Source organism: Larimichthys crocea, chromosome X (assembly GCF_000972845.2).
Source record: "Larimichthys crocea isolate SSNF chromosome X, L_crocea_2.0, whole genome shotgun sequence".
Lineage (NCBI taxonomy): Eukaryota > Metazoa > Chordata > Actinopteri > Sciaenidae > Larimichthys > Larimichthys crocea.
Window position 1 is genome coordinate 10,351,531 of NC_040020.1, and position 11,896 is coordinate 10,363,426.

The following is an 11,896-nucleotide window of genomic DNA, read 5'->3' on the forward strand; positions in this document are numbered from 1 at the left end:
GAGGGTGGGATGTGACAGCGGCATCAAAGAAGGAGTGGATGGAAAAGGAATGCTTAAGTACATGGAGAACGGAAATTGAATGAGTGCAAGGCGTGGCCCTTATTCCCGAAACCCAGTTTATAAAAACTCCATTATATTGCTGCAAAACACCACGTTTTTTTCTTTTTTATCGTGGTTGAATTACTTGAAATTGAAAATCTGCTTTAGGTTACAATCATGAACCGTCTCACCTGGATGTGTGTGTCTTTTGGCTTGGTCTGTCTCGAGCTCATATTGTCCTAACTGAAGCACTTGCAATTCGACCTAGCAAGATTTATTGGCAGGAATTGTTTTTGCCAAAGAAATTAAGCAGACAACGGAGAAAGGACTCACAATTCAAGTTAGAGCGATGCATAATATCCGTCACATCAAATTGATATTAAACTCTCAGGAATGTTTCATTTTTTGACAACAGTCAAGTCTTTATTGATCGTTAGTGGTTCCATTGGAGACATCAGACAACAGCAACAAAACAGAGCAGCATAGAAACACTAAATGTGCCAAGAAAACATCAAGAATCAATAAAATGAAATAAAAACAGCTTCGAAAGATTATCAGTGACGTTTTAAGAGCAGGTGTGGGAGATGAAGCCCTTTTACAGCAGTGAGTTCAGCGTTTCATTACAACAAAGATCTACTTCTGGCATGAGTGACTGGCAGAAAACTATCACACACATCATAAAGGCTTTACAGAGAAACTCTATTATGAAGGTACATCGATCTAAAAATTCTTTTCCGCAGCTGTCTTTGTATGTGTTTCATCTACTTTCACACTTTATAGGAGAGTATTGACACTTTTGCATATAGTATTTGATGGTGGAGAGGAAGTAGCATTGCTTTTATTGAAGTTCACGTTAATGTTAAGATGAATTTATGTGCTTTGAACTCAGCTGGCTCTATCCACAGTGAATGTCATTGTGTATTCAAAGCATACGTTTACCAGTATAAGAATATGTTTGTGTGCCTTGAGTACAATTCTAAGTGTTCATCCATCGTGACAATAAACCACAAGTAGTGCAACATCTAAAGACGTGTCCATGCAATATGTATAACAGATCCACTTGAGCCACATTGAAAACAAATATTGCCAAGATGTTGAAAACAAAACAAATGCAAGGAGTAATCTGTTACTTCTTCAGCTGTCCACCACACGGGTGGAAAGGAGCACCATGTCTGAGCAGACCCACACAGTAAGACGTGAGATGTGAGGAAGGTTAAGGAGGAAGTCATGCTCACGAGAAAGGAGATAACAACATCATGACGTAACACTGAGGGGGAGTTCAACACCGGATCTGTGTGTGTGTGTGTGTGTGTGTGTGTGTGCGTGTGAGAGAGAGTTTTTTGAATGACTTGGTTGATTGTAAATCACACTCTTCTTTTATTAAAAGTATTAATGTGCTTCTTCTCAGTGACTCAAGGCAAACTGATTAAAAATCATAACGGTGTAAAAAGAGCGTGTCACCATTGTACCAAAAAATACAAAGGTATTCATACATGCCAGTGTGCTCGCACTCTCAGTCATACACGTACACTCACACACCCACACACACACACACACACACTCAAGAGGTGAAACCCCACCACAACCACACTTTGTGCCATGTCAAGCGTTCAACCAAGGCTGGTGATGTTGGAGCGACCACCGGGGGGCGCTACAATACGGTGGCCAGACCGACGAGGGACATTGTCATCAGTCTGTGCCCCTAGGAAATGAAAACAAAGGATATATTTACAGTATGTTCCATTTATATTCATAAAAGGAATCACTGGATTTTAAATTATATTATTTCTGTTACCTGACAGGCTGAAGTTGGACTGGTGAAGATTGCGTATTGGTGGAGGCTGGTGAGAGGTGGGGGAAGATTTGGCTGATGGAGCAGGAGTAATATATTTGGGGGCAGGATCAACATCATACACTGGGCCATCGTACATCCCACGAGTAACACCCTTCTTGCTCATCACCTGCACAGAAAACACACAGTGACACATACACAAAGCAAAGCTATTAGTCATTGTGGTGGCCTGTAACATATGGTCTGCGTACAGAAATATATGACCACTTGGCTCATTTGTTTTTGCTGAAATAAGCTTCTTTGAAACTGATAATAGAATGTATCTATACAGTTCTTTATATGCATTTATATCCTCAAGTTTGCAGACGACTCCACCCTCTTCAGATGGGGACAAGTCTGCCTGCAGGTGGGAGAATGGTGGTGACCTGGTGCAGTTGGAACAACTTGGAGCTCAGCGCTCTTAAGACACATGAGTCAGGGGTCACCAGTCGACATATCAGCTCCCTCGTCACGACCGCACAGGATGTACTTCCTGCAGCAGGTAAAGAAGTTCAACCTGCCAAAGACTGACGGTGCACTTCTACACTCGCCATCCTTGAGTCCACCCTCACCTCCTCCATCACCATCTGGTATGTTGCTGCCAGTGCCAAGGACAAGGGCAGACTGCAGCGTGTCATTTGGTCTGCTGAGAAAGTGACTGGCTGTAATCCTCCATCTCTTCAGGACCTGTACTCCTCCAGGACCCTGATCCATGTTGGTAAGATTGTGGCTGACCCCGCTCCCACCCCAAACACAAACTGATCAAAGTCATTCCCCTCTTTTAGATTATTACATTTTGATTATTACGTCTTTTGTTTGCACAGTAACTTGTGAATACTTTGCACATTCCTACACAAAACTGTTCAGCTCTTTTCCTTTTTTAAACTTGATTTTTATTTTCCTTATATTATTTTACTTCATGTTTGTTATGCACAAAAACATCAGATTCAGATTGCTGTGAAATATAGTAACGGTGATTTTAGCATGTTAAGTATATTCTTTATTTATTATTATAAATTATTATACTGTAATTATATTATTGGTGCAAAATATTAGTGTTTTCATAATATGATGTACAACAAAGATCAGACCATGTCAAGTGACAGATTTCTGTTGGTTTTCAAGATGTGTTTTTTTATGGTGACTGTTCATAGGATTCATATTTAGTTTTTTTACTCCCTACTTCTAATATTTCTTAATATCAGACAATGACTGCCTGCCTGTCATCTTAAAAAAAAAGTTGGTGGACTGTAAAAACATCAGGGACAGCTATGAAAATAAGTCAAATTTCTAATATGACTGAAGAAATGTCTTGAAAATCATCCGTCCACTGTACCTGGTTTCTGAACTTAATGCGCTGGTAAGCGAGGTCCGGGAAGTGCTTGCGGGGAATAAATCGTCCGGTACCCGGCTGAACTTGCAGCTTGCCTTCCTCGTAAACCACCTGACCTTGACTCAACACCAGCACTGGACCGCCACGGCACTCCATACCCTCAAAGATGTTGTATTCTGCCGCCTGTGCGCAGAGAGATAAAGACAAAGAATGTGGAGAAAAAGGGAATTAAGCAGATGAACAAAAGGAGAGCTCTTTCATTTCCACCCACCATTTCAAACACTGATAATCTACACTGTGTCTGCACACTGTTCTGTTTCAGCAGGCATTGTATCAGATGGCTTAATACATGCAGTAAAATGCAGCAGTTGAGAAGATGGGGGATGAATAAGTAAGAGGCTCGGGGCATATAGGAGGCACACAGGGGGATGGGTTGAGAGATGGAAGCACAGAATGTGTGAGGGGTGAAGGGGGATTATAACCTAAAGCCGGCACCAGTCCGGATTAGGGTCTTTGAGACTGGCAGAGCAGACTGAATACATTATCCACTGTCTAATATCTTTCACTGTATCCTGTCTTCACCTCCGAGGCCATTCTGCCGAGTTTTGTTTCGAAATTTTATTATCTAATCTTTCGAAAAATCACATTAATTGCAAAATTCTTACTTACCACTTGAGGCACCTGACCATGCACAGTCATGATTCTATTATCTGGATTTTAAAACTTTCTGATGCCACCCCACAACAAAAGGGAATGAATTCATCTTTGCTTTTGGCAATTAAAGGATTAAAACAACAATGTCCTGATAAAACCACGGTCCTCAAAAGTCTTTGACGAAAACCTCAGTGGCATTGCAAATATGGTAATACTGTGAGAGCTGCAACAAAATATTATTCAACTCCTTAATTGCTTTAAAGTGGCATCGGACCAAGTAAATTAGAAAACGTTTTGGGCAAACTCACCATTAAAGATAAATCCTATAAAGTTTTGTCAAATATAATTTCAACTTTCTTAAAACCAGTGGATTTGTATACCAGACTTTTATTTTATTATCTATAATAATTAAGTCAGACTGTAAAGCCAGACTTAAATATTATATTGTAACTTGAAAGTGCATCTGTGGTTCTCTTCACCTCTTTCTTTGTTTTTGTCCTTCACTCTACCACCTCCTCTCTCCTGCAGCCTTCCCCCTGCCTCCCCGCCCTTCATGTGCTTCTGCTACCTCAACTGACGCAGTATTCGAAGATCAGTGTAGTTGTCAGAACATCAGTTTAATTACCTTGTCACTCCTTGTATTCTATTCAACATTTTATCCATCCTCCCTTTTTCTTTTTTCTTTTCCCTCTCTCCTGTTTTCTTTTGCTTCTCACCGACTGCTGGAGTTTGGCACTGATTGTTTTGACGCTGTCGGGGTCCCAGATGACAATGTCAGCATCGGAGCCCACCGCTATCCGGCCTTTGCGTGGGTACAGGTTGAAGATTTTAGCTGCGTTTGTAGATGTGACTGCCACAAACTGGTTTTCATCCATCTTCCCCATGGCCTTAGAGACAGAGAATTGGATGTTTAGACTAAATTCAAACTGACAGCTACACAAACACACACAAAATGTCCTCATTGCTCACCACGGCCTTGTCCCAGACGAACCCCATTCTCTCCTCCACTCCACTGGTTCCCTCTGGGATCAGGGTGAAGTCATCTTTACCGATTGCTTTCTGGGAAGTGCTGTACGTGCAGTGAGCGCTGCCCACCACCTGGAGGTCCCCACTGTATTAAAATATGAAATCATCAGCACACCTTTGAAACCGCAGTGATTAACCTGTCAGATGTTAGATTTTTCCATCGAGGGTTTTCAAACACCCTGAACTCAGATGATCAGTTAAAGAACATTACTGCTATTAGCCACCAGGCGTCCTCACTGAGCATGTCAGTTAAAGTACAAGTCATGTAGTGGCCAGGGGCAGAAAAACCAGCCAGCTGAACCAGTCAGAATGGTGCAACACAGCTGCAATACCAGTCCCTAAAGCCTAAACCAGGCGACATCACAAAGATCCACTCCATCATCAAAAAGTGATCAACTCATTTTACCCTTGAATATACAAGAAGACGAATCTGACATGTTAATGAGCTATGATTAGCATAATTTATCATCTCGAGCCTTTTATTCATTTGTTAATTACAGTGATTACTTCATGATAAGTGAGATGTGGGATCACCCCAGTGCCACGAGAGTACTTATCGTGGATATAATGGACCTCCGCTGATACGTGAGCAAAAGTGTATCCAGCATCTATCTGGGTCGTTCTTTTGTTCGTGTCTCCGGAAAAGGAGCCTAAAAATACACCCTGTCGCTTCAGCACAAGCTCAAACAGAACAGCAGCATCACACCACCGGTGTGTGACAGCACGGACCCGCCCTGAGAAGCTGGAGTTTCAGGCGGAGGGTGGAGGAGTGAGTGAGGAAGAGGAGGAAGGCAGTTGGTAGCCAAGGCAACAGATGATGAAGGATTCTAGTTCCTGTGCTATTTATATAATCGGGGACAGACAAAAGTATACAGCAGGATCTTCTCTGCATTGTGGATTGTGAAGGGAGAACTTAGGTGTGTTTGGTCTGGGACACTTTGTCCCTCTATGATACTCATAAGTTACAACTTGATATGATTTATGCGTTTTACACATTGAAGTGGTTAAACTGGTTTGCAAACGTCTTCACCTTCTCTCCATCTGCTTCTTCATCACTGAACTTGGTCTGACATTGTGCATTACACACACAACACTTGTTTGTGGCATGAATACCAAACTGATATCAAAGGGCACACAGTGAGAGTTAGATCCTTGTAAGTGTCTCCTTTGGTGTCATTCAGCTGATTTGCATTTCACTTTCTGCAGAGGTTGTAGCTAATGAAGCACTTTGTCTGCAGAGTCTGCATTAATTAGAAAAGTTTCTAGTGTTCATGAAATTTAATGTAGGCTACATATTTTGTCAGAGGAAGGCAACACAGTGTCCTTGCATCAGAAGGAGACTTGAGTGCATTTACGTAGTTTGCAACATGTGCATCCATTGATGAAGAGGTTGAAGACATACCAAGCCAGCAGAGTGTGGAGGTGGTCTGGAGTTGTGGGATCAGGACTCAAAGGTGGCGAGGTCACATAAGCAGCTGCTTTGGCCCAGTTCTTGCTCCAATAGTGAGAACCATCAGTGGCCAAGCTTGCTGTGATCGGCTCCCCAAAAACTACAGAACCTGGGTGGGACGACGGTGAAGACAGTGAAGGTCGGGATGTGTAAAGAAGATGTTCATATACGTACACTTGACTGAAATAGAATCAGATGCGTGCTGACCTTTCCTACGGGCCTGGGTGATAGTGTCTGCTGCACTCTTGCTCATCACCTTGGTGATGTAGACGGGACAGTTCACACGGTTGCCGAGAGTGATGGCGCGGAACACCGCCTCAGCCTCCAGCTGTGTTGACAGGAAGTAAATAAAACATTAAAACTGACGGATGGACGGATGGATGGATGGATGGATGGATGGATGGATAGATAATGGGGTATGCGAAAATGATATCACCTCTTCAGGACGACTCAGGGGATGGCCTTCAGGTCCGGTGATTCCCATTCCGAGGATTTTTCTCTGTTCCTAAAACCACAAATGAAAAGAATTCTCTTCATACCAACTACGAGAACTGTCAAATCATGTTTGAGCCACAAGACTTTAGGAAGGTTAGTTAGTATCTCATGGTTCGTCATGCTATCAAAGAAAATAAGGTGTGCATTGTAATCCTGGAATGCCGACTTGTTGTTTTTTGAATTCTTTTGGTTTCATTGTTTCTTTCATGGGTTCCCTTACTTACTTCCATTGCTGTTAACAATTATGTCATTATCATTCATCAGCGCCCTCATTATCATTCATTACTCTTTCAAATACATCATGGTTTTGCCATAATTGTGCCCCTAATAAGGGACCATCATCTCCATGAGCCCGACCACCACTTTTCATCACAGCTGTCAGCATTATCTGCACCTTCATCCTTACCATCTTAATCACCGTTACATCATCATCATTAGTATAATAACGGTCAACAGCAATGGTGGCCTATGATAAAGCTGTCACATCCAGCAGCTGCAGCAGCATTAATCCTTTCTCTCTCCAGGAGAGATGGTTAGTTACGTGACAAGAATATATCTCTCGACTGCAGGGGGTGACCAAGGTAAAAGGTTGGTCATGATTTATATATATAGCGTTAGTGCCTGTGTCTGGAGGCTGGGTAAAGATGCCGACTGGTCGTAATGGTGTTATGGAGGTATGAGTTGCCAGTTGCTGCTGAGAGATAAAAATAGCAGTGTTAGCACCTACCTGAGCAATCAGGTCTCCATTTTCAGCATGAACTAACACCACGGCACCCAGCTGCTTCAGGAAGGTAAAAGCCTCATACAGCTAAAGAGAGAGATGAGTCCAAAGAACAAAAAAGGGATTAATAGTCAAGTGACAGATTTGCATGAAGGAATCCATAATTAGTGTTAGAGATTATGAAACACACCTCAGAGTCTGACATCTGGTACAAGTCCTTATACGCCATGTACACTTGGAAGGAGTTGATACCTGACAACAGTGGAAATGATGAATGCAGTCACGACAAGAAGGTAATAAAAGGGAACTCAGCGGAGAGGATTACAAAGACAAACTGTGCAAGTGTAGCCAAAATAATGTATCACGAAATGTAATAAATGAAGTCAAGATGAAGGCCGAACTTCCAGTTGCAAAATTCAGGAACTGATGTACAACCCTGCCTGTTTACCTCGAGCATCTGAGCCAAGAATTACAACTCCCGACTTTATTTCTGAGAGAGATTTGTCACACGGGCAGCTGCCTTGGCTCAGTCACTGCATTTTGTTGTTGCGTCCCCAAAAGAAAAGTGATTTTTTACTTTAAACAGATTACAACCAGAATTCTTCCACTGCCACAATGACAGCCCCATAAAGACGACAATGGACTTCTTTTGTGACTTTGCTGTAAGAGGATTCAACGCTGGGCCAAATTGTTACTAAATCCGTCCGCATTGTTCTCAAGAAATGGGTCCAAAATAGGGACTGAAACAAATATTACAGCAACTCTAAACAACTAGAAACCGATGTACCTTTCTCGTGCACCAGCAGCTCCAACTCATCTTTAACAATCTCGTTCCACTGGGGGATGTCTACGTGGAGGGAATAATCACAACATGCCTTCTTATCTGCAGCCTCCTGCCAGCACTCGAACGCCTCCAGCAGACTGTCCCCGGGCTGAGGGGTCACATGGTCGACTGAAAGGTGGGAAGATGTGGAAAGGTTAAGACGGAAAGAATGTGACCAGTATTTTAAACGAACATGCGGTTGCAGTATGCACTCACTGATCATGGTGGTGCCCCCAGCGAGCGCAGCCTTGGTTCCCTGGAGGAAATCATCAACAGGATGTGTTCCCAGAAAAGGCTTCATCAGGCAGGTGTTGACATCTATCCCCCCTGGTATCACCATGCGACCATTAGCCTCGATCACCTTGACGCCCCCGGGCACAACCAGATTCTCCCCCACCTGCCTGCCAAGGATCAGATGCACGTAGAGACAAAATGGGGTGGGTGAAATGGAGGCGAGCGAGGAGGTGCAGGGATGACAGGAAAAGATGTATGCGTGTGGATAAAAGGGAGTTGGTGGAGGATGAGGAGATGGAAAAGAGCACAAAGGGAATAAGGACGTGAAATCATAACCGGCAGCAAAATATTCACAGATCTCAAAAATGTTTTTTGACATAAATGCCTTCTTATATACGCACTTGATGAGTCCGTCTTCAATGTAGACATCTGCATAGAGAGACTGGTCATCATTGACCACCCGCCCTCCTTTGATCAACAGCTTTTCACTCTGCAGGGGGGGGTACAGAGAGAGCGAGGGAGTGAGGGAGAGGTCCACGAGCGACTGAATTTCATCCTGACATTTTGATACGCTGCACAATCAGTAATAATTCATGACCTTTTAGGAACATTATGACAAGAAACACACAGCCACACAGGTCCTGTGCATGGGCAGGGGGGCTCACATGAGCTAATATTAGCACAGTTTGTCCTCCTCTCTTATTTGCAGATGCAAAAGTGCGATCAGATACTGAATATTAGACTACCATGCGTCCACACCCTCTGCCAGCATGGAGGGTGCCTGGCAACAGTATTGGGAAGATGTTATGTTGCCATGGTAACCACTGATCATCCATGGTTCGAGATGAAAGCTCATCATCTTTATCATCATCATTTGCATGTTGTCTTTCTGCAGGACGCTTTAGCATCAGACTGAATTGTCCACTTGTTGTCTGGCCCCACAGATCCGATCCACCTTTTGTGCTGTTTCATGCAAACCAATTGTTTCCTGAACGAGTCCCCGGTTCGACCAGACACGTCAAACCCAGTTAATCTCTCCGACAGGCGACGAGATTACACAGCAGTATTCGACCCTGAGCGAGAACACACGCTCGATTTGACACACCGGCATTGAGAAAATGGCATTCACCTCTCTGTCTTGGGTTTTCTGTTACACTCGGGAGAAACCGTAGAGGGGCCTTCTGCTCTTTGCAGCCTCACTAAGAATTTAATCCCTTCTTCCCTGCCGGTGCATTGGCAGCAGGGATTTGCATACAAGCAGAGAGCCTCTCCAGGCAAGGCCGGGTCTCTTACCGTCAGATTGGGGATGCTGTTCTTCCCCTGGTAACTGGACTCAGACATCCTCTCCCTCTGTGTTCGTCGCTTTTCCCGCGGGCAGTCACCTCAGAAGCGGCTTGTGATGACCCCCCCTCCTCTTCTGATGTGTGTGTCAGTTTAGTGTTTCCGTATGTGTGTGTGTGAGAGTGAACGACAATCGTAACGGCTGCGTCAGGATGCGTGGAGCGCGCACCGTGTGAGAGACAGGTGACGCGCGCGTAAAGGCACCGAGGAAGGAGACACAAGGACAGCTCACGTGAGAGGACAACAACAACAACAACACCGCGCGGGGTGCTCGGTGTGTGTGTGTGTGTGTGTGTGTGTGTGTGTGTGTGTGTGTGTGTGTGTGTGTGTGTGTGTGTGTGTGTGTGTCGCTGTCCATTTCAGCACCACAGACTAAAGATGAGCGTTTTGGAGCATTTTTATCTGATGAAACTAAAATGGCCAAACACAAAAGTTCATCATTTATGCAGACTGATGTGTTTGTGTCAAACTCACGAGGGGTTAGAAATTAATTCATGAATTAATTCAAGAAATTATGCGCATTAAATATTCCTGATTTCACTCTTTGTTCTTCTATTTTTTTTAAGTGGGCTTCATCCAAACGGAGACAAACACACGCACTAAGCATCAGTCCAGTCCTACCTTCCCATTTGGACTTTCCTTCCCGGATGAATTCGTGATCTCGACACCGGGTCCTCCATCTTCTGTCTCCGCCGTCGACTCGTTCACTGTCCCCTCCTCCGCTTCACCGGGCGTCTTACCGACGGGGTCACCCGTTTCCAACACCCTCTCCCGGCTCCCGCTCCTCGGGGTGCGGCTCCCTTTCCTCCCCACCGCGTAGTTATCGAAGTCTATGGTCTTGCTGTCGAACGCCCCCTCCACGGAGCTGAACATCCCGAAGCTTTTCCTCTGGTTCGGCCCGGTGCTGATCGGTCCCGCCAGGTAAACAGGTAGCTCATCCTCCCGGTTCCACTGCCTCCTGCAGTCAGACATGGTGGCTTACCACGGGGAGACAGAGAGACGTTCCCTCCCGCTTTACTCTGAATCTGAAACGATGGAGACCGGAGCCTGGCTTCGTCTAACCGGGTCACAGACAGCCCCGCCTCCCGAGCGCGCTCTGATGCTGTGAACTGTGACTACCTCAGAACACACACACACACACACACATATACAAACAGAGAAATGATGCAGTGCTCCAGTTTTAATAGTGTCAGTGTGAACTAGTTTTATTGCGAAGAACCTAGTTAGTGATTAAACATACGCAGAAATAAAAGGAGAGCATCCCTCCCTCCCTCCTTCCTTCTGATGCGGGAGGAGGGGGGAGCTGTGTGCGTGAGCAGGTCACACCATCAGCGGATTAATCCAGCATGTGTCCCACATCTGGAGGGACAGATTGCAAAACCACAATCATCCATTAATGAGTGCAGCAGGTGCTTTTATCTGGACCGAGGCAGGAGGCGGTGACCTGTCTGCTCATGCTGATGTGGACAGACAGAGCTGGAGTTTATTCCAGGCAGCCACATGTGTGTGTGTGTGTGTGTGTGCGTGTCCTTCTCATGGCCCGTGGGGGATGCTGGGAAAGTCTTTTTAGTAACTCGCGCAGGTGGACAACTCCCAGAGGGACAGCAGCACAGCACGTGGAGCCTAATGGACGCATTACAACACACACCTGTTCCTTACCACCCATTGCACGTGCATGAGCAGTATCTAGAGTACATTTATCCATATGATGCAGGACTACAGTCTGCTGCATAGAACACGTGACTATTATGAGCTCAAACTTCAGAATAAAGCTACACATATGATTATGTAATACACAACTAATGCATGACTCATGGTGATCAATGCATTGATTAATCTGCTGTTTACAGCCTCAGTTAATATTTATTAATTATTGATCCATTAAGTTGGGCTAAGGCTTAATCAACACTTAATATTCATGATACATCCTCTATTTAAAGATTTGAATT

At 44.5% G+C, this 11,896-nt stretch overlaps 1 protein-coding gene across 2 annotated transcripts; it reads right to left on the reverse strand.

Annotated features, from left to right (window-relative positions):
• Nucleotides 1–435: 435 nt before the first annotated feature.
• crmp1 (collapsin response mediator protein 1) lies at nucleotides 436–11,075 on the reverse strand. Of its 2 annotated transcripts, none has more exons than XM_010737674.3 (14): nucleotides 10,569–11,075; nucleotides 9,008–9,096; nucleotides 8,589–8,773; nucleotides 8,337–8,501; nucleotides 7,740–7,801; nucleotides 7,556–7,636; nucleotides 6,770–6,838; nucleotides 6,541–6,661; nucleotides 6,286–6,442; nucleotides 4,827–4,968; nucleotides 4,574–4,744; nucleotides 3,207–3,386; nucleotides 1,835–2,000; nucleotides 436–1,741 (listed from the first exon to the last, which is right to left on the reverse strand). In XM_010737674.3, exons 1-14 carry the CDS (start codon nucleotides 10,917–10,919, stop codon nucleotides 1,650–1,652), a joined length of 2,031 nt encoding a protein of 676 aa, XP_010735976.2. In that variant the 5' UTR covers nucleotides 10,920–11,075; the 3' UTR covers nucleotides 436–1,649. The 2 variants fall into 2 exon arrangements, with proteins under 2 accessions (XP_010735976.2, XP_019111968.1); XM_019256423.2 differs by lacking the exon at nucleotides 10,569–11,075 and adding an exon at nucleotides 9,900–10,228.
• Nucleotides 11,076–11,896: the final 821 nt, after the last annotated feature.

Bases quoted from the DNA above. Each gene is read 5' to 3' on its own strand.
- crmp1 (XM_010737674.3), bottom strand. From the start codon at position 10,919: ATGTCTGACTGCAGGAGGCAGTGGAACCGGGAGGATGAGCTACCTGTT. The intron at 7,802-8,336 runs GTACATCGGTTT...CACTGTTGTCAG, and splicing joins GCTGCTGGTGCACGAGAAAG to GTATCAACTCCTTCCAAGTG. The intron at 7,637-7,739 runs GTGTGTTTCATA...CTCTCTCTTTAG, and splicing joins ACCAGATGTCAGACTCTGAG to CTGTATGAGGCTTTTACCTT.